This window comes from Phascolarctos cinereus, unplaced genomic scaffold (genome assembly GCF_003287225.1).
Source record: "Phascolarctos cinereus isolate Bilbo 61053 unplaced genomic scaffold, phaCin_HiC Scaffold_9;HRSCAF=440, whole genome shotgun sequence".
In the NCBI taxonomy this organism is placed as follows: domain Eukaryota; kingdom Metazoa; phylum Chordata; class Mammalia; order Diprotodontia; family Phascolarctidae; genus Phascolarctos; species Phascolarctos cinereus.
In genome coordinates this window covers 111,842,461-111,870,223 of record NW_027556402.1, presented here as the reverse complement: position 1 = coordinate 111,870,223, position 27,763 = coordinate 111,842,461, and the positions used below count along the sequence as shown (strand labels likewise).

The window sequence follows — 27,763 nt, the reverse complement described above, 5'->3', positions numbered from 1 at the left end:
GGAGCCACTGAAGTGTAGAAGGAAGTCAGGCACCACTAGAATGGGGCAGGAGCAAGGAAAGGGGGCTTTCCCAGACTTCTCCAAGCTTTGGCTGAAATGGACCTTTGAGCAGATCACATTTGCCGTCCAGCTGGGGCGAGAACAGTAAGAGCGGAAAGGTGGGTGGGCTGCTTCCTTCATTCCCTTGTCAAGATCAGCCCCTCCAGCCACTCCCTAAAACCCTATTGGCTTCCTAGTTCTGTTCCTCCCAGGGGCTGCACCTCCTGATCCCAAAGTTAAAACACTGCAACTGAAAGGTTTAGAACCAACCCCATGCACCTACCAGGGACAGCTAACAACTTCCTCTGTTTAGAGAGGGATATCTCCAGAATGAAACATCTGAGAAAAGGCCCCCTGCTTTTTTTCTTCAATGTGAAGGCATACACCACACACACACACACACACACACACACACACACACACACACACACACACACACACATACATGCAAATACATACCTTTGCAGTCCAACCACAAGCATGATTTTTGCACACTATTCAAACTCATTTGAGATTCGCCTCTGCCCCACTTCGGATTCGGGTCCGTGGGGGTAGTCAGGATGGGTGAACCAGCGCGCCCCAGAGTCTTCACCTAGTACACAGATTTGCCTCAGGTGTGCCTGTCTTATCTCCAACTATTGACAGGCAAAATCTGGGCTGAGAAGCATTTGAAGTGCCAGGAACGCAGGCACTAGTGGGACATATTAGGACCGTTGTTCGTTGGTCCTAAACCCATCTCCCTTCTCCCTCTCCCCTCCCAGCTGTGAGCACTGTTGACTATCTAGTTCTTAGGGAAAAAGTGGCGTTCTCCCAAACCCCAGGTTTTCCATGCTGAGCATACATAGGATCATAAGAGCACAAATTTGGAGCTAGAAGGAACCGTAAATGTCATCTGGTCCAACCTTCTCATCTCCAGATGGGGAATCTGAGGTTGGGAGAGGTTAAAGTTACTTTACAGAGTCACACAGGAAGAAAATGGAAGAGCCGGCATCTCAATTCAGGTTCCAAGACTCCAAGTTTGGAACTTTTCTCACTGCGTATAAAGTGCTACATAAATGTGTTCTTATTATTAGCTTCTTTGAACCTCAGTTTCCAAATCTATAATACTACTCCTATCACTTGCCTTACATAGAGCTGTTGTAGGGAAAGTGCTCTGGAAATTTTAAAAGTGTTACACAAAAAGTTACTATCGGGCATTTAATAGCTTAAAGTAGTGCTAAGATTTTGGGGACACCCTGTGTTAGGATTGCCTAGATTTTGATTATTTTGTGTGCTTTGCCTTGATGTGAGTAAAAAAATACACACAATACATACACGCGCGCGCACAGGCACTTTTTTTTTTAAGATAGGAAATAGAACTACTGTGTCATCTTTCAAGTTCACTGCCCTCTGATCAACTGAGGTAGGATAATTAGCATTTCGACTTGGGTTGTGAAATTTCCAACCTTGATTGCTGCAGTCAAATTTGCCTAGAGAACACTCTGCCTGTAGCCACAGAGCACCAGTTTTTTGTTCTTTCTACCTTACTTGAGATCAAAAGGCATATAGCGAACGGTTAAATGTTGCAAGAAAATATTTAAGTGAAAGGCAACTGTTTCTAAATCCCCCTCAGAGACTGGGCTCAGGGAAACATTGGCAGCCGGAGCTGTTATTAAGGTCATAAGACATCATCTGTTACTGGGAGCATCTTAATAGGAAAGCCTCACATGGCTGGAGGAGGGACCACGCTTGATTCCTTCCATCCACTAGGAAGAAAAAAATGACAAATTGGTTTTCCTGGGCTTGATACTGAGCTTTGCATTTCTTCAAGGCATGGGGTGTATTTAAATAAGCAGGCTTTGAAGAAAGTTCTTGGATCTGTCCTTGGCTCTTACCCTCACTTAGGATATACTGCCGGTCAGATCCCTTTGGAATAATAGCATGTTCCCTGTCTAGTCTCTACAGGGAATTTAGAAATAATTGCCTTGAACTTGAATGTTTTCTTGCAACATTTAACTATTTATTGGATGGCTTTCTATCTCAAACAAGGTGCAGAGAATACGACCTGGGTCATAAGATTTAGTGTAAGAAGAGATGGTAGAGACTGATATAAATGTACACATTTTTTAGAATCCACTGTGCAAGGAAGGGGGAGAGGGAGAGAGAGGAGGGGAGGGAGGGGAGGGGAGGGAAGGGGAGAGGAGAGGAGAGGAGAGGAGAGGAGAGGAGGGGAGAGGAGGGGAGAGGAGAGGAGGGGAGAGGAGGAGAGGGAGGGGAGGGGAGGGGAGAGGAGAAGAAAGAGAACTTCTGTATAGACTATGGTTAAGTCTTGGGCTATTGACCAAGACTTTTGTCTTCCCATTTACCTGGTCCACCCCAATAGAACAAAAACACTCAAAATGCTGTAAAAGTCAGCTTATATGTATTTGGAGAAAAAATTATTAAAGCACATGCAACAAATTAAGTTTGAAAAAGCAGGAAACTTCTGAGGGTGATGCCAGATCACCATGGAGCAATAAGGCAGAGAGAGTGAAGAAGTAGAGAAGGGGATACATTTACGAGGTCCTAGGAGGAGCAGCAGTAGCAGTTAACAGTAGTAATATCAGTAGAAGTAGCAATAACAGCAGCAGTCAGGGAAACCACACAATTCTGTCCAGGCAGATTGTTCCTTAAGCGGATGGGTGAAGTAAACAAGGCTCCAAGTTCTTATGGAGTGCCCTGCGCTTCACTTGTAATCAGCTGGCCAGTGATTCTGGTGTCCGTTTGTGCTCTCCCTTCCCAGTCCCTCCGCTCTCTGTAGGGCTCCGAAGTCTCCAGGCTTCCCTCATCCAGGTGGTTTCTGCCTCCTATCATCCTTTAGTCCTTCCTTCCACAGAACCAACCTTCTCTTCTTCCTGAGAAGAGGAGATGCTAATATTGAACATACTTTCACTGGGACTGCATGTCAGATGGGCATATACAACATACAACGCCCCAAGTTCCTGAGGACAGAGTGGGGATTCTCTAACACAGAGGATTTGAGAGTGAAGCCTTCAATCATTCATTTTCTGCAGATTGTAACAAATCACAGGTTATGTCCCAGGATTAAGTGGATTTATGGAGTTCGCTGAAATGGATCTGTGACTTGTGGAGTTAGAAGTTCTTTCTAGTGATCCATATTGCAACTCATACATGCCTGCCCATCCCTCTTGTCCATGTTCTCCCAAAAGTTTGTCTAGGGGCCGGGGCGGTCCACCCAATGGATTATATTTTTCAGTTTTAACAAAATTAACCTTCACAAACTGCTCAAGTAAGTCAAAAAGATTCCTTCAAAAGAGCTGCCAAGCTTAAAGATGAATTGACGTGTCCCAAATTTGTTGACCTTTTCTGTGAGTACAAATGGTTAATAGTGTTCTACCTAACAGATATTAAAACACACACACACACTCACACACACACACACACACACACACACGATGTGTTCTTTCAAGGTAAAGGCGACTTTTTAAACAAGTGAGAAAGTAGCTCCTTTTCAAAAGAAACTTTCTTTGAAGAAAACATTTCGAAAATTGATGTTTTGAAACATTTCCATCCTGGTGTGATCTTGTTGCAGGAATGACTTGTGTGTAACCTATGAAATCACTCATACCTGCACAGTTAGAAGACTTGGAAACTGAAATTTTGTAACCTGTTTAAAAATCTTCTAAACAGTTTTAGAGTAATTTGAACCCATTTATTAAAATATAAAAATGCCACACCTACCAAATCATTTTCAAGAACAACTGATTGACATCAGGGAAGAAATTTACTAGTGTATTTTCAACAAAAAATTTTATATAATTAATGGATGGAATTGTAATATGAGTATCATGATTTACCAAGCACAATCAATGATGTACTTCTTCCGTTTGACATATTTCTGTGAGCTATCTTTTTCAGCTATAACAGCCAAATATTTAAATAAACTGAACTTAGAACCAGATCTTAAAATTACTGTATCACAAATTACTTAAAAAATAATGAAGCATATTCTATCACATTGCTCTTATGAAAATATTGCTGGGTTGTACTGCCTCAACTCTGGCCTTCATTCCTACCTGTTCTCCACTGGAAACTTGGACTTTGCCCCTGGAACTGTTTGGGGCTATAATCTTATAACCTGCTAGGATCAAAGCCTTCAATTCATTTTCAGAGCATCTCCAGACCATGTAACCTCTACTATGGCCTTCTTTCCAAATGGCCAATTGGATTGTATCCCTGGTCGTTCCCTGGGCTCTGTTCTAGTAGGGGAGCTTTTTCCATATTTTGCCTGAATCCAAGCCCTCATTCTCTAGTCATCTCCACATATGTGAAAGCTTCATTGCTTACTTTTTTTTTTTGAGGCAATTAGGGTTAAATGACTTGCTGAGGGTCATTTATGCTAGTAAGTGTCTGAGGCTGGATTTGAACTCAAGTCCTTGACTCCAGGACCAGTGCTCTATTCACTCCACTACCTACCTATTGCTTACTTTTAAAATGAATATGTATGTAATAAACTTGACATTTATTTCCAAAACTGTCCTGCTGTTATGTACTTCCTTCTGAACTTCTGTTCTTTTCTGTGCATTTAAACTCTTTTTTCATCATTATTGTTACCCTCTACCCCTTAAATCCCCCTGCCCCTATTAAAAAATAAAATACAATTTAAAAACCCTCAGAACAAATTAGTATAGTCCTCAAGTTTCTCTGATAAGGGTCTCATTGTCAAAATACATAAGGAATTGATTCAAAATTGTAAGAATAAAATCTATTCTCTAGTTAATAAATGGTCAAAGGATATGAACATGCAGTTTTCTAAGGAAAAAAATCCAGGCTATCATTAGCCATATGAAAAAAAATCTCCAAATCAATAAAATTTAGAGAAATGCAATTATAGTAACTTTCAGGCTCTGCCTCACACCCTTCAGACTAGAAAATATGACAGAGAAGGAAAATGACAAATGTTGAAGGGGCTGAGGGGAAAGAAGCACATGAACACGCTGCTGGTGGAACTCTTAACTGGTCTAGTCATTCTGGACAGTATTTCACAACTATTCTCCAAGAATTACTGAACTGTGTATACCATTTGACCCAGAAACACTACTATTAGGTTTACATCCCAAGGAGATTAAAGGAAGAGGAAAAGGAAGAGGAAAAATGTACAGAAATATTTATAGTAGCTCTTTTTGGGATGTTAACGAACTGGAAACTGAGAGGCTGCTCATCAATTGGAGCACGGCTGAACAAATTGTGGTACAAGAATGTAATGAAATACTATTTTGCTATAAGAAATGGAGAAATGGATGTGTTTAGAGCATATGAAGTGGTGCAGAATGACATTAACAGAGCCTGGGGGTGATTTATACAACAGCAACAGTATAAAGACAATTTTGAAAGACTTAAGTATTCTGATCAACACAGTGACCAACCATGATTACAGAGGATCGATGATGAAGAATGCTACCTATCTCCTCACAGAATAGTGATGGAATCATGGTGCAGAATGAGACCTGCATTTTTTTTGGACATGGTCAATTCAAGAATGTGTTCTGTTTGACAGTGTATATTTATTGCAAGAGTTTTGTTTATCTTCTCCCCCCCCATTTGAAAGAGGAGAGAGAGAAATGGATATTTTAATTAAAATATTAAATTAATGTTTAAAAATAAAGTATAAAAATTTTAATATACTTTTTAAAAAGGAAGCAATGTGAAATGGAAAGTCATGATTTCTGTTGTGAATTTGAAAATGTTCTTTTTTGGGGGGCAGCGAGGTTGTGCAATGGATAGAGCACTGGCCCTGAAGTCAGGAGGACCTGAGTTCAAATTTGAACTCAGACCAAACACTTGACACTTACTAGCTGTGTGACCCTGGGCAAGTCACTTAACCCTAATTGACTAAAAAAAATGTTTTTTTAAGTTTAAAAATAAAAAATAAAATAACAACAAAAATACAATCAAGCAAAACAAACCCACACAATGGACATGTTTAAAATATATGTCTCTTTCTGAACCGTAAGCCCATCACCTCTCTATCGAGAGCTAAGTAACATGTTTTGTTATAGATTCTTTGAAGACATTCTTGGTCATGACATTGATCAGAGCTGCTCAGTCTTTCAATGTTGTTTTTCTTTATAATATTGTTGTCACATAAATTGTTCTCCTGGTTTTGCTCACTTCACTCTGCATCAGTTCATGCTGTCTAGAATTCTCTGAAATCTACTCTTCTGTCATTTCTTATTTCATTGACATGTCATTTATATTTGACATACAAAATGACATACTATTCAGGTAATACCACAATTCATCAGCCAGTTTCCTAAATTGGTGGGCACCCTTTGAGAATTCTAATTTTTCCTAGTTTTCTTTTTTTTTAACCTTTTAATCCCCCTACTCCACTTTAGAATCAGGAAGTTTGTTTTGCTTGAGATTTTCCTTGAACCTCCTTTTTAACAATATCTCTTCCTCACATGCCTCTACCCGCTAATTTCTCTGCTGAGTTTGATTTCCTTTTTTTTTTTTTTTTGCTTTTTGGTGAGGCAGTTGGGGTTAAGTAACTTGTCCAGGGTCACACAGCTAATAAGCGTCAAATGTCTGAATCTGAATTTGAACTCAGGTCCTTTCCTTTTGTTCATTTCAAAGAAGTGAGGCTTATCTAATATCTGCTACCCTCTACCCTTTCCACCATGCTTGTATGCTTTTCTACTCACCTCTTCTCAATGATGAGAAATAACAAATTCTACATCCTTTTCCCTTCTTTGTGTCCAAGTATAATTTTCCTTTCACCCTCTATTCTTTTTCTTTTCTTCAAAAACTCAGAACAGAATCAATCCACTTAGAAACCTCTATTTTCTGGTTTAACTCTACACCTGTGGGAAGCATTCAGGTTCTGAAGGGACACTGGCTTCTCCTCTTCTTATTAGAATGTTAGTACTGTATCATCCTACAGCTCCTTCCAATTCCTCAAATAAATTTACTTTTCTAGGTATCACTTGACTCTTGTGTTTTTATTTCAAAGTCCCTACTTTGGTCAGCTCTGGTCTTTTCACCAGAAATACATGAAACTTCTCCATTCCATTAAAGATCCATCTTTTCACATGTAGGATCATACTCAACTTTTCAGGGTAAGTTATTCTTAGTTGTAAGCCCATAGCTCCTATATTTTAGACTATTATATTTAAAAATCTCTCATTGATAGTAGAAGACAATTAAAGTCAAATCAATGGGCATTTATAAAGTGCTTATTATGTGCCAGGCACTGTGCTGAGCACTGAGGATATAAAGAAAGGCAAAAAACAAACAAATAAGCAAACAAAACCAGTTCTTGCTCTCAAGGAGCTCACAGTTTAAGGGAGGATACAGCAGGGAAACCACTATGTATACACAAGATATATTCAAAATATAGTCTCAGAAGGAAGGCACTAAGGTCATGGATTGGGAAAGACTTCTTACAGAAGGCAAGACTTTAACTGAGACCTGAATAAAGCTAGGGAAGCTAAGAGGTGGAGATGGGGGGGGAGAACATTTTAGGATTGGAGGACAGCCTTGGCTCAAAGTCTGGAGATAGAGGGCTGTGCATAAGCAACATGAAGAAGGCCAGTGGCACTGGTTGACAGAGGACATGGAGGTGAGTGAGGTGCAAGAAGAGTGGAAAGATAAGATATTAAGGGGCCAGGTTACAAAGGACTTTAAAAAGCCACATAGAGAATTTTATATTTGATCTTGGAGGTAGCAGAAGGCCACTAGAGTTTATTGAATTGGGGGGGAGGGGTTGTCATGTGGTAAGACCAACAATTTAGGAAAATCAATTTGCTGGAGCAGGCATACGGGACCTGAGTAGTCTGTCTCCTGTTCAGACAGACATCTTATGTTGCCTTTGGTTGCAAGCATAATGGTACATGCATATAATTTATAAAGTCACAAATACACACATTTCGGGAGTGTATGCTCCAAGATCTCTTGTGATAGAGGTGGTGGGTGAGGAGGGTTATACATGGTTTCCAGGAGGAGGTGACTTTGGAATTAGGCTTAAAAGGACCCAAATTCCTCTTTTTACAGATGAGGCAAGTGAGGCCCAGAGAAGTAACAGGTTATGCAGATTGACTTGTTGTTGTTGAGTTGTTTTTCAGTCATGTCCAACACTCCATGACTCCATTTGGGGTTTTCTTGGCAAAGATACAGGAGTGGTTTGCCATTTCTTTCTCCAGCTCATTTTACAGATGAGGGAACTGAGGCAAACAGGGTTAAGTGACTTGCCAAGGGTCACACAGCTAGTGTCTGAGGCTGAATTTGAACTCAGGTCCTCCTGACTCCAGGACCTGAACTCCATCCACTCCACCACCCAGCTGTCCCTCCCCTTAGCTATGAGGATTACCTAAAATCACACCAAAGTTATTACCTAGACAAGATTTGAACCTGGTGTCTTCTGACTTCCTTTTAATGGTCTTTTCATTTATAATGTTGCATTCCTTATGGATATTCTGCATATTTCTTCAGTTCATACAAGTCTTCCAATGTTTCTCTGAATTCCTCATATTTGTCATTCTATACTACACAATGATATTACATTACATCCATACGCCACAGCTTAATCAGTCATTCCCCAGCTGATTGGTGCCCTCCTGCTTGTACCTCTACCCCCGCCCCCACTCCTACTCTCATCTCTATTTCCAGCCCTTGGCTACTACAAAAAGTGCTGCTATGAAGATTTATCCTGAAAGACCCTGAAGGAAAGAGATTTTACAACTTTCCTCAGTAAACTGTCCCAAGGGTTTGTTAACAACTCTTACAGTAAAGCAGGTCCACTTTTAATGTCTTATCTCAATTTTCTCCCATTGCAAATTAAACTCATTTCTCTTCTCTATTCCTCCAATGAGAAAGAAAAGAACTGGTCCCCATCCTCCAATAACCAGCTTTTTGGGGTTACTCATTATTCTTTCAGAGTCTCTTTCCAAGGAGCTCAAAGCTGGTCCCTAAGAGAAAGGGAAAGGATAGAGAACAAGATCCCTATTTTGTAGGAAGATACACTGCAACACTTCGAGGAAGGAGGGCTTTCTACTGTGCCATATACCAGTGAATAGAAGAGAAAGAGGAGATGTTCAGTCTGCTGATCTCTTATCCTTCTCTCTGCCACTGACCCCATACTACTCTTCTGAGTGACTCTGTTTTAAATTTTCATTTTCTAAAAGTTTTATTTATTTTTAATTTATGGAATAAAGCAAGCATTTCCATAACATAGTATAATAAAAAAAGACAACTGTACACGAAACTGCAAATCTGTTATGTACACCCTACTATTCCTTTTAAATATAAAATAAAGTTATCATGTAAATTTCTTTTTTTTCTTTTTTCTCTCCCCTGCCCCACCCTAAAGATGGCTACCATTGGATGCAAATATGTGTATGTGTATATTACATATACACATATAGATATATGTGAAATCATTTTATACTTCTATTTATCAGTCCTTTCTCTGGATTCAGATAGCATCTTCCTTTGTATGTTCTTTTTGGTTAATTTGGGTATTTCACTGTATCATTGCAAAATATCTCAGGTCCCTTGTTAGAAGACTTGAATCTCCTGGTAGTTACTGACATTTGTGCTGTGGTATAATGGAAGGACCATGGACTTTGGATTCCAGGAAGGGGCAAGGCCTCAAGTTTTTATCATATGAGGACTTTTCTTTTGAAGGAATGGGATGTATTTCACTTGAAGAAGAGAAGACTCGGGCAGGGGAGGGAACATGATAACTGTCTTTAAGTATTGAAAGAGTGGTCATATGATGGAATGAAACAGGAACAATGAGTAGAAGTTGTAAAGAGGTCAATTTAGGATTGAAGTTTGGAAAAAATTCCTAAGTAGAGGTGTCCAGAAATGGAACAACTTGTCTCCAGAGATGATGGATTCCTGCTCATTAGAATTCTTCAAGCAGAAGCTAGCTGATGTCTCGTCAGGTAGGCTACAGTGGGAATTATTTTCATGTATGTATTGGACCCGGATGGCCATGAAGATCATCTCCAACTCTCAAATTCTGTGATTATGTGGCTTTGAATCCCAGCTCTGCTACTTATTACCACTGTACATCGAGCAAGTCATTTAACTTATCTGGGCCAGAGTTTCTTCATCAGCTCATTGAGATGGTTAGCTGGACTTAATCATCTCTAAGACTATGACCCTATATCCTCCTTAAAGGCTGTAGGAAGTTACACATGATGATTCCCCCCTCAGAAGTATCATAAAGTATTTCCAGGATGCACATGATCTGAAAAATAGGTGGGTACAGTTATGGAGCACAAGTTGAAGGATAGCAGATAGAAAACCCCCACGCTATATTCATATCTATGAATTATGGAAAGAACCAGGTGAAGGACTCTAGGGGCTTAGGTGGATCATGTATAGAAAGACAGGACTAGGGATCACAAAGGAAGAGATGGAGTGGATGGATTCCAATCAGAACTTGTGGAGGAAGTAGTCAGAAGTTCAAGGCCTCATTGAAAGACTGGAGTGGTGCCATCTTTATGATGTGTGGGATGCTTTCTATTTTCATGAATGATGTCAACCAATCTTATTACTGTTCTTGGACTGGGAAGTGGAAGCAGGAAGGCAGAGAAACACCAGTAAATTGCAGCCACATAAAATGTCCTTAATGAAAAGCAAACTGAAGCAAGTATACTTTTCAGAAAGACAACATTGAAGCTTTATTTTGGAAGTCGAATTTTTGAAGGAAAATTATTAGCTAAAACACCAATCTTCTAGGCATCTAGGTAATGCACTGGATAAAATGCTGGACTGGGAATCAGGAAGACCCGAGTTCAAATCTAACCTTAGGTACTTACTAATTTGGTGACCTTGGGAAAGTAACTTAACCTGCCTCAATATCCTCTTTCATAAAATTGGGATAATAACAGCACCTATCTCCAAGGGTTGTCATGAGAATGAAATGAAATAAGACTTATAAAGTGCTTTATAAACTTTAAAGTGTTATAGTTATCATTATCATCACCATCATCATCATCAGTAATTAGGTGATCATGAACTCACTACTGTTTATCTCTGGAAAAATATTGAGCAAAATGACAGACATTGAATCTTTTACTAGCTCTTTTGGAGAAATGACCAAGTATATGGAAGGACCCAGATATATACATTCCCAATGTTCTTTTCAACATAGAGCCTGAGTATAAAATTGACAGTGAGAACAGAAATAGTCATTTCTCCCTTTTGGAGCTATCTTAGAATCATTGCACCTGTTGAATAATAGTTCATGCTTCTTTCTTTAGTGTTAGCACTTTCCTAATGAAAATCTAGTGATCTGAGGAAGGTATTATTGTCTCCATTTTACAGATACAAGTGAAGAGACTTGTCTAAGGTCCCACAGCAAGTGAGTGTCTGAACCAGAATTTGGACCTAGATGGCTTGATTTCAATCATTTAATCAATCAACAAATATCAACAAATCAATTAACAAAAAAGTAAGCACCTACACTGTGCTGAGTGCTGGGGATACAAAGGCTCTACTCTCACACAGTCTCACACAGGTGGAGACAACGTGCAAATAATTACATCTGTATGAAAAAGCTGTATACAGGAAAAAACTGGAGATAATTAATCAATAAAGACACTATTGTTAAGGGGGATTTGGAAAGGCTTCCTGTAGGTAGGATTTTATGTTGGACTTGAAGGAAACCAGGGAAGGCAGAAGCTGGGGGCCAGGATAGGGAGAATGAGGAGAGAGAGCATTCTAGGCATGGTGGGGTAGGCTGCCAGGCAAAATGCCCCAATTTAGAGAGGGAGTGCAGCAGCAAGGAGGTGAGTGTCATTGGAACAAAGAGAACAAGGCAACGTATAAGGTGTAAGAAGACTGGAAAGGTGATAAACTGGGGTAGGGGGAGGAGGTTATGAAGGACTTTGAATGCTAAATGGAAAATTTTATATTTAATCCTGGAGATGATCAAATAATTCAACATTCATTAATTAAAGATTATATATATATATAATATATATATATATATATATATATATACAAATATATATATATATATATATAAAGTGTGCAGAGCAATGTAACAAGCCTTGAGGGAAATAAAAAGTTCAAGATTAATTCACAGTCTTTACCACCATGGAGCTTATAGTATAGATGTGTATACATAGAATTCAAATGGTTATATGATCTCCTTCCTCAAATGCAGATATGCTATAAAGGGGAGGTGCTATTTAGATTAGATTTTAAAGAATTGGCAGAAATTCACAATCTCTTCCTGCCTGTCCATCAATACATATTCACATACAAATATATGCACATTTATATGTATATATGCATACAGAGACATAGTGTGTATGTGTGTGTGTGTGTGTGTGTGTATATATATATGTATATATATATATATATATATATATATATATATATATATATATGCATCTACCTATCTATTTATCTATCTATCTATCTATCTAGCATTGGTTTCATGGGTAGACTAACTATTCACACAAGTAAAACCAAGTACATGAAGAATGCCTTTTTTTTTTCAGATTATGACATGGAATGGATAGCCTTATAGAGCTTGGAAAACTATATACAGAATACACATAATTCACATCATATATATATATATATATATAATATATATATATACACACACACACATATGTATGTATAAGTATGCACACATGTATACAATATATAAAATGTGCATGTGTATATGTATATGTGGGCATATGTGTGTACATATGTACATACATATATGTATGTGTGTACATATGTATGTACATATATATTATATAAGCGTATGTATATGTGGAGTTTTCTAAGCTCTACAGACAATCCATTCAATTGCATCTCTTCATCTGAACAATAGATATTCTTCATGCACTTAGTTTTATCTGTGTGAGTAGTTAGGGAACTCATGAAATACTGATAATTACATAATATTACATAATAAACTCATTAAGGAATTGCAAAACAAACTCTCATGTGAGGTTGGAGGGAGAAGACTGCTACTGACCAGAAGGATGAGGAAGGCTACAAGGGGAGGGGTATTTGACCTGGTCTTTAAAGAACTGGGAGGAATTCAACAGGTAAAGACGATCAAGGTTGGGGGTGGCAAGAGAGGAAGAACAGTGTTTGAGGGCCAGAAATTGATGGAGTTTATCTGAATCACAGAATTAGTGCTGGGGAGGAACATGTGAACAGCCTAGAAAGGCAGAGTGTTGCCACGCTATGGACTTTGAATGCCAGGCAAGGGAATTTATACTTTATTCCATTCCATAGACAATAGAGACCTGCTCAGGAATTTATAGCAGACATGACATGATCAGTCAGTCGGTCAACATGCATTAAATCAGTTCCTTTTCCCAGAGGGCACATGTTCCACATTGTGGATAGGTGGTGCAGTGGAAAGGTTCTCCTGCCTCAGACATTTCCTAGCTGCTCAGTCTTAGTTTCCTCATCTTTAAGATGGAAATAATAATAGCACCTACTTCCCAGGATTGTTGTGAGGATTAAATGGACCAAATAGCATATGAAGCACTTTCCAAACATTAAAGTGCTAAACAAACCCTAGTTATCAATCTAATGGGGGTGACAGCTTGTAAATACCTAAGTTTATACAAGCTATATTCAAAGTAGATGAAGGGAAAGATAGAGTAGGGAAAGATATGAGCTGCTGGGGAGAAGGGGACCTAGAAAGGTCTCCTGCAGAAGGTAGGATGTGAGCTAAATCTCAGAGAAAGCCCAGGAAAGTAAGTGGCCAAAGTGAGGAGGCAGAGCATTCCAGACACGGGAGACAAGCCATAACAGAGGCACAGAGGTTGGAGAAGATGTGTATGCATAAGAAAAATGATTCTGGCAATGATTTAAAGGATGGCTGGGATATGAGGAAAGAGTAAAAGGTAGAAGACCTTTCAAAAGGTAGGCAGCTATTGCAATAGTCTAGGTGGTCATGATACATTAGGTAGCAATGGAAACAGAGCAAGAGATGGATACAAGAGATACTAGTAGATATGAAATCATAGGATCTGGCATCTGATAAGACCTGAAAGCTGAAGGAGAGGAAAGAATTTAAGGGAACCAAGCACTCCTAAGGTTATAGGTGTGGGAGACGGGGTGAATGGAGACAAAAATAGGAAAGTCAGAAAGAAGAGTAAGGAATTTTAGGGGGAAGTCCAAAGGGCTATAAAAATGTGTATGCCCTTTGACCCAACAATACCACTTCTAGGTCTGTACCCCAAAGGTATCATAAAAATAGGAAAAGGACCCACATGTACAAAAATATTTATAGCAGCTCTTTCTGTGGTGGCAAAGAATTGGAAATTGAGGGGATGCCCATCAGTTGGGGGATGGCTGAACAAGTTGTGGTATATGAGTGTAATGGAATACCGTTGTGCTATAAGAAATGATGAGCAGACGGACTTCAGAAAAACCTGGAAGGACTTGTATGGACTGATGCTGTGTGTAGTGAGCAGAACCAAGAGAACGTTATACACAGCAACAGTCACACTGTGCATTGACAAACTTTGAAGCTCTTCTCAGCATGCAAGGATCTTAAACATCTCCAAAAGTCTCATGATGGAAAATGCTATCCACATCCAGAGAAAAAACTATACAGAGTTTGAATGCAGATCAAAACATACTATTTGCTCTTTTTTTTCCTTCTGTTTTGGGGTTTTTTTTTTCTTGTGGTTCCTCCTATTGGTTTTAATTCTTCTTTACAATATGACTAATGTGAAATATGTTTAATAGGAATGTGTGTGTAGAGCCTGTATCAGATTGCATACTGTCTTGGGGAGGGAGGGGGAGGGAGGGAGAGAAAATTTAAAACTCAAAAGCTTATGGAAGTGATTATTGAAAACTAAAAACGAATCAATTAATTAAAAAAATAAAATAAGATTAATAGAGAAAAAAAATTTAGGGGGAAAATGACTCAGTTGTGGAGGTGCTGCATTTGAGGAGCCCAGGGAACATCTAGATAAAGATGTTCTATAGGTGGGATCTGGAGCTCAGGGGAGAGGTCACTGCCTTGGGAGTTGTGCTGCTTTGCTTCTGGCCATGTTGTTCTATTGCAAGGTAATAAGCTGGTTAAAGCATCTGCCAGTGTCTTGGGGCTCAAGAGCCTTCTAACCCTTAAAAGGCTGGAAATTCACAGTTGCTGGGGAATGGAAGTGGTAAGGAAAATTGGCCAGATTAAAGCTAGAGCTTGAATCATGTGGTAATGTGTTTTTTTCCCCTTGAATCATTTAGATAATTGTCTCAAGCCTTCTTCACCTTAGCTAAGGATACCTAGGAAAAAAAATCCTTTCTCTCTTACTGAATAAATATAGTAAATCAAGAGGGTTATGATAAAATTATAGATGCTGTTCAATTTATATTCATTATTTATTTGCTGAAGATTGATTATGTATCTACTATGTGGGCAGTACTATGCCAGGCAATGGTCTGGGGAAGAATCAATATTTACATAAGACACAGTCCTTCCTCTCATGGGTAAAAGGATAAAAAGGCACAAACACACATAATTATAATACACTATAACCGGGAATACTCATCACCCCATTCCCCTGCCTCTTCTTATGTAAGTTTATTCGGTGTTTGTCCTCACTTGCCCTTAACCCTTCTAATCATCTGACTCCCACTTTCAAAGCTGCGCCAGCATTTCGAATCCCTTAGTTCAAGAAGGCAGGATAGTCTAGTGGGTAGCATGGGAGACTTGGAGTCAGCAAGACCTTTGTTCCAGAGGCTGCCTATGACACTTACTAGCTATGTTGCTGCAGGCAAACCTCTTCCCCTCTCTAGGTTTCAGTTTCCTCACCTGTAAAACGAACATGTCGAACCAGATTGCCTCTAAGGTTCCTTCCAACTCTAAGGCTATGCTCCTATGTCCTTGAAGCTCTCTCCCAGTTCCAAATATAGAATTCTGTGATTCTAAGAACACCAGAGAGGTGCAAACCCTTAGTACATCATTCATGTTAGAAATTGTGTAATGATGTTAATGGGAAAAGTAGCAACAAAACGATGGAAACTTAATGTCACAAAATCATGAGGAACAATCATGGCCCCGAGGAAGGGATATTAGAAGGCGCTTCCCCTTCTTCTTTGCAGCGGGTGGTGGTTGATTATGGAACATTGCATAGAAGGAGGAAAGATACATTGAAAAACATAAGTGACAAAAACAAAGCACAAAAACAAAATGTAATTTTAAAAAATTGCGTGACATGTAATCATCAGTTAGAATTTTTCTCCCTTTGGCTTATCGAGGGTCACACCAGAGTTCCAGTCATAAAAATATTGATCTCTTCCAGAATTTTTTTTCTGCAACATCTCTATTCTATAAAATGACTTGTACCTTCTGATGAGTATACCTTAAAACAGGGCAAATGCTACATAACGCTTGTTGGGAGGAGCCTCCAAGAGAATTTTGAGGAGCTCCAGGGGAACACTGGGTTTAGTGGCAGTCTTCTTTTTCTCTTTTCATTTGTCTTCTAGTTTCCTGTCCAGAGATTACGACTTTCTTTAAAGATTCAATGAATATTAAGCGACGAGTGGTAAGTGAAGCATTTTGTTATTCATTCTTTATGGGATAGAATTTAGGGAGGAGCACAATAAATATTCTTTATTATTATTAAATAATAGAGTATTATTTAAATAAATAATTTAATTGATTCGAATGTTTGAAAAGATGGTTGAAGGTATTTGTTACTTCATAGGGATTGAGATTGGGAAGGTATTGAACCTATGATTTCATTGGTATGGGGAATTCCCAGGTGAGGAAATTCCTTCCACCAATGTAGACCAGTAATTCCTTTGCAATGTGTAGTCCTAGAGAGGTGCCTAGAGCATTGAGATTAGGTGATTTGTCCAAGGTCACACAGCCAACATTTGTCAGAGGTTGAACCAAAGTTCAATCCAGATCATCTTGGCTTTGAGGCTGGCTCCCTAGCCATTACCCCAAGTTGCTTTTCTTTGATATGATTTTCTTTATTTGCTATAACAAAAAAAAAAAAACAAAAACCACATCCAAACCAACCAAACCCAATCAACTTTGGGTATCACAAGAGCACGTATTTTCAGATATATTCCCCACTTTCTTAGTCCTCCTTTCTTTCTCATTCATACTTGGATGTATCGTGACTTTTTCCATATAAATATTCCTGTTCCTATGTGAGTTTTGTCCATGACCTCCAGTGAATCTTCTGAAGATGGGCCCCATACAGAGGAGTGGTTCTGTCCAAACTATTGTCATTTGTTTGGAGCCTTAATAGTTTTATTCAGCACAGCCCAGTGCTTGTATTCCCAGTCTTTCTTTCTTTCTTTTTCTGGTGAGGCAATTGGGGTTAAGTGACTTGCCCAGAGTCACACAGTTAGTAAGTGTTATGTGTCTGAGGCTGGATTTGAACTCAAGTTCTCTTGACTCCAGGGCCAGTGCTCTATCCACTGTGCCATCGAGCTGCCTGCCCCAGTCTTTCTCCCAGTGTTTTCTGGGGCTAAAACAACAACAAAGGATCAGCCATTTGGGAACTTCACTATCAGCAAAGAATATAATCTTGGGTGTTTTAATTAAATTCATTTCATTAAGTATTTTTTAAAGCACTACTCTGTGCGAGGAATGGTAATAGGTGCTAGGAATGCAGAAACAAAAACAAAAACAAGACACCTTTCTCCTCAAGTACCTTATATTCTATGTGGGGGATGGGGATGGTGGTTTACAAAATGTATATAGATGAACAAATGTAAAATATATCCAAATAAATAATAGGGTTGGAGGGGGGTTGGCAGGAGGGAACACTGGTAGATGGGCTAGGTCCCATACAAAGCAAGTTAGACGGACAGGCCCTTAAACAGTGCTATCGACAAAGACGGATAACAGTTAATTCAGATAAAATACAGCAGAATTAAAAACAAATAAATTTAAAATATAAGAAATGTTTTGAGTGAATATTCACACTGTAAACACAAGTCCAGGAAGATTGGTGTTGCTGTTTTGGTGGGGTTGTGATGAGGGACGAGTCATGGAATTTCATGTTTATACAAGGAAAGGTTGAAGCAAATGATCCCATCTTAGAGTTAGTCAAGGAAGGCTTCATGGTGTGATGGGGGTGATTCAGGAGCAAGGGTACTTCAACAGTTAAAGACCTGGAATTCTGGTAGGACTTTACAGGTAGTATCAGTTGATCAGAAGGGTTGGGGCCACTGAGTAAGTTTCCAAGAGAGGGGTAAAGGACAGAAAATGGTGAGCAATTACCCACTACTGATCTGTAGAGCATGAGTAGGAGGAAGTAAGTGAGGGAAGTATAAAGCAGTCTGGAATATCTAGCAGAAAGCCTTTGAAGCAAAGCAACACAGCCTAGTGAAAGAGCGCTGGACTTGGCATTAGAAGACCCAGGTATGAATCCCAGCTGTGGAACTTGCTGATTGTATGACCTTGAGTAAGTCACTTTCCTCTCTAAGCCTCAGTATCCTCCTTCACAAAATGATGGGATTGGTCTAGATGGCCTTTAGACCCCAGTCTAGTTCTCAATGCTAGGCCAAGTTTGGACCTGGTGCACAGGGGGCCTTGTAAGGTGAGGCCAACATAGGTGAAGGTATGAAAAGGTCCCTCTGGCCACTTCAAGCTTAATTCAAACCTTACCTTTAAGGGGTGATAAAAACACATGCTGATAGCAGTTTTAAAAAGTCAATTTTACTTCCAAATGTGGTTAAAAATCATTTTAATATTAACAAAACAACTGCTATATAAGTCTGTGGAAGAAGAAAATAAGATGACAAATAGGGTCAACATGTACTCATCAACCACAAGTAATTTACTTAATTTTTTCCTTTGAAGGGAAAACAAATTCAGTGAGTAAAGAATTACAGCATGATTTATTTTGTATTAAATTTGATTTTTCTCAATTAACAAACATTTATTTTCTTTCCCTCCCACCTCTCTTTCCTACTGAAAGAAAAACACACAAAACTCATGTAACAAATACGCATAGCAAAGCAGCACAAATTTTCACGTTGGCCGTCCAAAACCATGTGTCTCATTCATTGCAGTATAACTTAATACTAATGAGAGATTTGACATGACATTCTCACTGGATAAATATAAGGTACACAACAGTCTCAGTCAACATTGAATTTTCCTAGTTAAAACCAAATCTTAAGCCAACTAATTATTGCTGGCTTAGTATCAGCTCAAGAGGAATCATTGAATGGGTCTACACACTAATAATGACTTGGAAATTGAGTGTAGAGTCTAATCAAATTCTGATCCTATTAAAAATTGGGAGTCAAGATTGCAAACATTTTGGAGCCAGGATCAAAAGGCAGTAAAAACTTGATAAATTGGCATATTTAAATGTTTAAATGGATCTGGGATTTCATTAATGTTAATGTTCCTGCCAATGTCTGCCCATCCTGTATGATTCTTGTGCATATATTCCTATAAGTTAGCCATGGGGTGTCCACCCAATCTTTGAAGAACCTTTTTTACTTTCTCGATATTATTCTTGATTCAACTCACTCTCCAGAGTTCATCTCTTTGCCACCCACCTTGCTCCTAGAATTGGTACCTTGCCTCCACATACCCCTGCTTTCCAGCTTTTCTTTATGTATCATCTTTCTTCACTAGAATGTAAGGGTAGTAACTATGTTGTTTTAGTTTGTATCCCTAGTACATAGTAAGTCCTTCATAAACGTTCTCTCTCTCTCCTGTTTCTCTGTCACAACAATACTAGCGGAACACATAGGCTGACCATCCCGTGCTCTTGGCATGTGACCAACCCAACTTCTTTTTCTATATATCATTTCTTTAACGATATCCTTTACTCCCATCTTCATCACAGTCCCCTATTTGTTGTATTATTGCAATCTGGTGATATCCCCCATGTGTCTCTCCATTACCCTTTTAGTAATATATTGGCAAGCGGTGTTCAGGATGGATTGAAGACGGTTCACTTAGCAATGGAAGACAAAATGCTATAAAGGGGGGAAAATAAACTAAAACTCAGACTATGGAGGAAGCTCTAAGAGCTTGAATATAACAACTGATGACAAATCAAGAATGCAAAATGGAATAGCAGCAATGCTTTCTTTTTGTAAAATGGCAACTTTCATCCAGGAGCCTCTAGTAGGATTCACTATTTCTGCATCTTGGCCATGCCTGTGCACCAGAGCTGGGGCTGAAGGAAATGAGGGAGGGGTTCTTCACGATCATAGCATCTTTTAAGTTTAAGATATTCCAGACCCCACATAGGACACAACTTCAAACATCTTCTAATTTAGTACTGGGGTTTTCCTTCTTTTCCCCTTTGCTGTCTTTCAGTTTTATTTCTCAAGAAGAAATGGCAAAGAGTATAATTATATAGCATTTTGCTACTTGGAAGGAGGTCAAAAAAACTTCAGGCTCAATATCTTATTTTGCCTCTCAGTGCCCTTCTGAGATAGGTAGGAAGAGGAGATTATTCTCCCAAATACATGTGCAGACAAATGGAAGCCCTTAGAGGTTAAGTGATTTACCCAAGGTCCAAGAACATTTTCACTTCAGACTCAGTTAAACATTCCTAACAGAAACATTTATATTATTGCTCAGTAAAAGAATTCTTTAGAGACAAGAACTTGAACAGAAAGATTCCTTAGAGATCTTCTAGTCCAATCGCCTCATTGGCAGGTAAAAAACAAGAGCTGTTCCATGTTTGTGTGCTCTGTCTGCCCCAACTAGACTGAAGATTTCTTGAGTACAAGAACTAGGACTTCTATTTGCAATGATATTTCTCTTTTTAATTAATTTTATTTTTTTCAAACAATGAAAATCTGCCTTTTTTTTTTACTTCCCATAAGAAAGAAAAACAAAATCCCTATTCTATATGCATAGTAGAGCAAAACCAATTCCCTCACCGGCTATGTCTAAAAATTATCTTATCCTGCATGCTGAATCCATCACCTCTCTTGTCAAGAGGTGGATAACACTGCAGCAATATTTCAACTAGCCACAATGGAGAATGTCCAATTCAGGGCAATTGAGTTTTCTGATTAATTGAAACTTGGATGTTGAATACCTCTTTGTTCTCATTCCCAATCTCTTTCTATTCAATAGGGGCTGGAGGTAATCCAGATCCTCCCACAATCATGGCCCATTGGAGACATCAAATGGATACTGTCTCTGTACTTGATTCTAAGAGGGTAGTAGGGCTCTCGTTCTTTTCAGCATGAGAAATGGCAACACACCCTATGAGCAAAGTTTTGGCCGGTCCAGTCACTGTCCTTTTCCACCAGTTTTGCTGATCTTTGCTCTGCCTTTAGACTCTTATTTCTATGTCCACCTTCAGATCCTATTGCTTCCCTGGTGCCATTACCAAATCATAGAATCTTGACAGTGGAAGAGGCCTCACTTGTTGCTGAATAAGAATCACACGTACGAAATCCCTTCTGTGTTTGTGTTACATCCCCCGGTAAAATGTAAGCTCCTTGGGGACAGTTACTGTCTCATTTTTGTCTTCACATCCGCAGAGTCTAACATAGTACCTGATACATGGTAGGCATTTAATATATGTTTGCTGAATTGCAATGAATTGAATCCCTAACATCTGGTAATCTAGCCTTTTGCTTAAACACCTATAGTGAGTGGGAATCTACGATCTTCCAAAGCAACCTATTACATTTTTGAAGAAACAGGGCAGCTAAATGGCACAGCACATAGAATTCTGAGCCTGAAGTCACAAAGACTCATCTTCCTGAGTTCACATCTGCCTCAGATACTTACTAGCTGTGTGACCTTGGACAAGTCATATAACCTTGTTTGCTTCTGTTTCCTCATCTAGAAAATGATCTGGAGAAGGAAATGGGAAACCACCTCAGTATCTTTGCCAAGAAAACCCCAAATGGGGTTATGAAGAGCTGCATGTGATTGAAATGATTGAACAACAACAATAAATTGTTTAGAAATCTTTCATGATATCAAATAAGCATCTGCCTCCTTGTAACTGGCACTGATTCCTTCTATTTCTAGTCCCTCTTCCATGACTGCCCTTTACATACCTGATGGCAGCTATAAAGTTGTTCTTCCTATATCTTCCCTTCTCCAAATCAAATGCGCTCAGTTCTTCATAAAGTGATCCTCTTTAGGAATGAGCTCAAGTCATCCTTCACCATTTTGGTCTTTCTCCATACACCCCCGGTTTGTCAATAGCATCCATAAACGTGATACCCTGGACAGGACACGATATTCCAGCTGTGATCTAGTCAATGCATTGTAATATGGCATTAGCTTTGGGGATGCTCTTCATATGGCTGCTTCATGCTGAGTTCACAGTCCACTAAAAGTCACAGGTTCTTTTTACCTGAACTATTGCATAACCACATCGCCCATTCTTGCACTTGTGAAGTTGATTTTCTGAATCCGAATATCATGCTTTACATTTATCTTTATTAAATTTCATCCTACCAGATTTAAGCTGCGGAGACCTTGTTGTATCCTGATTCTGTCACCCTACATGTTTGATGTCCTCTGAGCTTTGTGATAACCACAAATTTGACAATACCACAATTTATGCCTTTATCTAAGTAAATGATAAAAATGTTGGACGTAATAGGGCTAAGGACAGAGGCACTCATTAGAGACCTAGCTCCATGTTAATATTGAACCAGTAATAACTAATTACTCTTTAGGTCTTGTAATTCAATCAGTTTTAACTTTTCCTAAATACACTATCACATACCCCACATCTCTTCATTTTGTACTTTGCTGAAATATAGATTAACTATATCTATTACATTCTCCTGATCTACCAGTCTGCTAACCCTGTTTAAAAAGGAAATGAGGTAAGTTTGACATTTGGGGACCCACACCAGTTCTTTTTGATTGTTGCCTCTTTTTTCTAAATGTTTGCAAAACATTTCTTTAAGAATATGCTGTAGAATTTTGTCAGAAATTGAAATGAAGTCCAGGTCACTGGCCTAGAGTCTGGAAAAATTTCAGTTACTTCACTTTTTTCAAAATCAGGGCAACATTTTTATTGTTCTGGTCTTGGACTATCTCTACTATTCTCCATAGTCTTTCAAAGACCACTCTCATAGCTAAATAATTGCATTAGTCTATTTTTTTTCCTGTACCCTAGGATGCAGTTTTTTTGGGCCTAGTGACTTGAATGCATTGAGAGTACCTAGGTACTTTCTTGTTATCTTCCAATTTACCTTGGTTTTCAACTGTCTGTCCATCTTCTTTTGTTTTGCCCTTCCTAGTCCATAGATCATTTTCCTTAACAAGGAAGAGACAAAAAAAAAAGTGTTAACACACTAGTGGGGCCCCTGGAGTTAAAGTGCTAGAAAGACAACCCTTGCCCCTAACCCTTTAGGGCTACCTCTAGACCTCTAAGGAGCGGTACTGCCACTCCCTGGAGATCCTGCCAGTGGGAGTGGATATTGGGACATTTCTAAGATCAGTCAATTTTCCTGCATTAACTACTCTACAGAACATGACTGGATTTTGAGAACTGAGTGCTACAGGATCATGATTCTTCTTTTACATAGTAGAAGTAAAAAGTATAGAGGTTTGGACTGGATGTCAGATAGTCAACAAGCATTTATTAAGTGCTTACTATTAGCCAGGCATTATAGTAAGCTCTGGGAGAAAAAAGGCAAAAACAGCATCTACGTTCAAGGGTCTCACATTGTAACGATGGAGAAAAATATAAATAACTAGGTACATACAAGATATATACAGGATAAATGGAAGGTAATTTCAGAGAGGTTGCTGAAAGAATTAGAAGGGCCTCCTGCAGAAGGTGGGATTAAAACTGATGTTTTTCTTTTAAATTAAATTTCATTAATTCAATTAAATTTTCCTAAGTAAAAAATTAATTAAATTAAATTTTCAATGAATGAAAATAGATTTTTCTCTTTCTCCCACTTCCCATCCACCCCACCCCATACTGATAAAAAAGAAAGATTTTGTTGATGCTGGCACCCTTGACAGAAATAGCAAAGTTTGGAAGAGGGGTGGATTTTGGGGAAAAAACAATGAATTCTGTTTTGGACATGTTAAGTTTGAGAAGCCTATGGGACATTCAGTTCAAATGTCCAGTAGGTGGTTGATAATATAGGCCAAAAGCTCAGGAGATAAACTTGAGCTGGATAAGGGAGGTTTGAGAGTCATCTTAATAGAAATAATAATTGAACTCACAGGAGCTAATGAGGTCACCAAGGGAGAATGTGTAGGGAGAAAAAAGAACAGGGCTCAGGACAGAGCGGAAGAAATTAAGTTAGATTTTCTATCTCAGTTGGAATCCTTAAAGAGTAATCCCTTTTTTTCCCAGATGCACCAAGTTGTGACTCTTGATATTTGCCTTCCTGCACGTGGGAAAAATGTTGGTAAGCTCAGAGCTTAGACTTTACCATCTATTTCATTACCACTCTCTGCTTTCATTTTAAGAATCACTACAGTTGTTATTTTATGCCTTCCACGGCTGAGTATTCAGAAGTTAGTTATCCATTTTAGGGGTAGGCCAGGCCTTTTGCTTTATTCCTTTTCTTTCCTGTTGCCCCTCTTATACCTCATTTGTCCCTCTACCCAGAGCTATACCTAGGGTAGGGAAGTCAGGCTTTATCCTAGGGGTCTGAATTTTGGGAGCGCCTATAACATTTGCAGGTTTTCAACAAAGTAGAAAAACAACTAGTTTAGCAAGAATAATTAGTGCAAACAGATTCCACTCAATGGCACAGCCTCACTAATATTGTCACCCTGCCCTATATGGACAACTCCTCGGTCTGGTCCTTATTCCCATTCTGACTCCCTCCAATGAATGGTATGTTTTGGGGGGCTTGCCCTGCACATAATTTGTGTAGCTTGTCTAAGGGGCAAAACTTGCTAGTTACAATCTGTCTCCAGTAGAGAGGTGAGTGCTCTGAATAAAAGTTTGGTTTTGGGGGAGGAAGGTGAAACTCTTGACTTGTTGTGGGAGAGACAGTGTGAGTACAATGAAAAGAATCCAACATCATAGTTATAATCGGGGCTCTGCCATTTACTACCTATGTGGCTTTGGGCAAACTATTCCTCACTCTGAGCCTCAGTTTTCCTCATGTAAAACGGCAATGATAACACACTGTGTCCCTGCAAGGGCTGATGTGAGAATAAAATAGATACAATATGCTCAAAGTGCTTCATAACCTGTAAAGTGGAAGCATTTACTGAAATAAAAATTTGGGTTTGGGTAGATTTCATTTGCTCACATAATTACTGACTATTTTCACAATAAATAATCATCTCATCTCCATTCTAGATCACCGAGCAAAATCGGCAGTATATAATAGCCCAAAGAGCTCCAGTGCAAGAAGGAGGGCCTTTACAAGTCAAGTAGGAATCCTTTCCTAGTCCTGGGGTGTTGTTTGAAGTGTGGAGGTGGGGAATGTGGGAACAGAGAAGAGGGGAGAGCCATCGAGGTAATCTGTGAGCTATAATCAAGTGGAAATTTGGTTCATCCCGCCTGAGCAATCAATCAAACAACCATAAACATTTGTTAATCCCTTACTATGTGCCGAGCACTAAGCTAAGGATTGGAGATACAAAGTAGAAACAAAGCTAGTCCCTGCTCTCAAGAAGCTTACTTTCTAATGAAGCAAACTTCCTGATAGCATCATAGGCCACTTTCCCATAAATCTTTAAAAAATTTTTATAGCTATCTTTCATTTTTATATCATCTATATTTATTTCCAGTATAGACCTCCTTCCCATCCCTCCTAGGAAGCTGTCCTTTATACCAACAATGAAAAAGAAGGGGAAAAATCAGTTCAGCAAAACTAACATATCAAAAAAGTTTGAACTTATTGAAAGTGTTGCATAACCATAGTTCCCCACCTTAGCAGAAAGTACAGGGAGGTCCCTTCTGATAGCTTTTCTTTGGGAGAGACTCTTAAGTCTTCCAATTTGCTGGAAATGTAAAAATAGAACACTGTGAGTTTGTGGTTATCAAAATGTCTGTGGTCCTGCCGAAATTACCTCTTTTGAGAGTTGTCTCATAGTCAGGGCCTTCTCAGGGCAAAATCATATCTGAGAAATTAAGCAGTGGTAATGTGTTAGTAAGAGAGGTTTTACCCAGCTTCCTTCTGGTCTCTGTTTAACAAGTGAATTCTTTTCTCAATGGCCTTCCAGAGGCAATGCACCCATCTTTGAGTTCAAGTAAATGATTTTAACGGTAAGAATTCCAGGTCCAGTAGGAAGGGAGTACAATATCAATATAACCTGCTAGGGGAAATGATTTGGAGCAGTTAACACTCTGCAACAGTTCTCAAGTCACAATACATATGTGGCCACTTGCCTCGTCTACTCATAGGGCTGCTGTGGTTCTTCAGGAAGAGAGAAGATTCTCCCAACATATAGTTACCCTGAGTATTCAGTGCAAGGACCTTACTATAGAGTTACTTTATTTTACAAGAATAGATAAAGTCATGTTGATTCTTTTTATTGGTATTATACCTTTTTCAGAAGGGAGCAAATAAGGGAGCAACTAGGTGGCATAGTGGATAGAGCACCAATGCTGAAGTCAGGAGGACCTGAGTTCAAATCTGGCCTCAGACCAAATACCTGGCACTTATTAGCTGTGTGACCCTGGGCAAGTCACTTAACCCCAACTGCCTTAAAAAAAAAAAAGAGAAAGAGCAAACGCATCCAGTTTTTCCAACTTTTAACATAGAGGACATACAAGACTTTAATGAAATTAGATCATTAATATCCCACTTCTTTAGCATCAATAATGATTGAGAAGTATTCCTTGAGAAAGGAATTTCTTCATTCACCATCACCATCACTGCCATCATCATTAGCCTTTGTGTAGGTCCCAGCGTCTTTGTTTTTGTTTTCTGGTCTGTACCTTCGGCTCTGCCGGTGTAGGGATCTTATAGGAACTCTCTTCTCTGATACAGGTTAGTACTTCCTCAGAACTTAGCGAGTTGCCTAAGAGGTTAAGCAACTTGTCCACGGGCACACAGCTAGTATATGTCAGAGGTAAGACTTTTCTCCCACATTCTTTCTGGTCTTGAATTTATTGGATGATGATTTTATGACACTTTTTTTTCAGATAATTCATCTATGTTTATATTTATTCACTATTTATAGCTACCTTATCTCTTTCCAGCATCCTTTGAATGATCTAAAATTTTGATTCCTTAGAGACTATGACATTCCATAATTCATAGCCATATTGTATACCCAGGCTCATATATGTATTAAAAGAATGTCTTTTGTTTCGGGGGAAAGTTTGGGATCATTGAAAGCTTGGGACAAGTTCCCAAAGATAAGCTAGCTCTCTTTCCTCCTCAAATTCAATTCTGGATCCAGTTCATTTTCTTCTTGTAGTATACATGTTCTAATATACTGTCCATTGAACTATATGCCATAATCTGAATAGAAGATGCTCTTCATTCACTTGTTTTTTCCTATGTGGATAGTTAGGTCACACTCTTGACTAATATGGAATATCAGTATAGATATATAGAATATATGTAATATGTTCTCTCTATATACATATATATTTAATATAGAAAACTCTACAATGACCTAAGGGTTGATACAATGTCATCCCCAAACAAGGGTCACATAGAGCATTAGTTTTCAACTATTTATATGTCATTGACCCCTTAGGTCTTCTGGTAAAGCCTATGTACTCCTTCATAGAATAAGATTTTTAAATTATAAAATAAAAAAAGATTACAAAGGATACCAATTATATTGAATACAATTATCAAAATATTTTTAAATATATTTATTTACTTTTAGTTTTTGGCATTC

The 27,763-nt window shown here is 38.8% G+C and overlaps 1 protein-coding gene across 2 annotated transcripts in view; it reads left to right on the top strand.

Annotated features, from left to right (window-relative positions):
- LOC144455258 (uncharacterized) overlaps window positions 1-27,763 on the top strand; it is a 70,487-nt gene that overhangs the window by 20,164 nt on the left and 22,560 nt on the right. Inside the window, exons 3-6 of one of the 2 annotated variants that reach the window (XM_078148345.1) lie at window positions 16,489-16,547; window positions 24,297-24,351; window positions 25,260-25,333; window positions 26,899-26,980. In XM_078148345.1, coding sequence (XP_078004471.1) covers window positions 16,489-16,547; window positions 24,297-24,351; window positions 25,260-25,333; window positions 26,899-26,980 — 270 coding nt within the window. The remainder of the gene's footprint in view (window positions 1-16,488; window positions 16,548-24,296; window positions 24,352-25,259; window positions 25,334-26,898; window positions 26,981-27,763) is intronic. The other variant, XM_078148346.1, reaches the window with a different exon arrangement.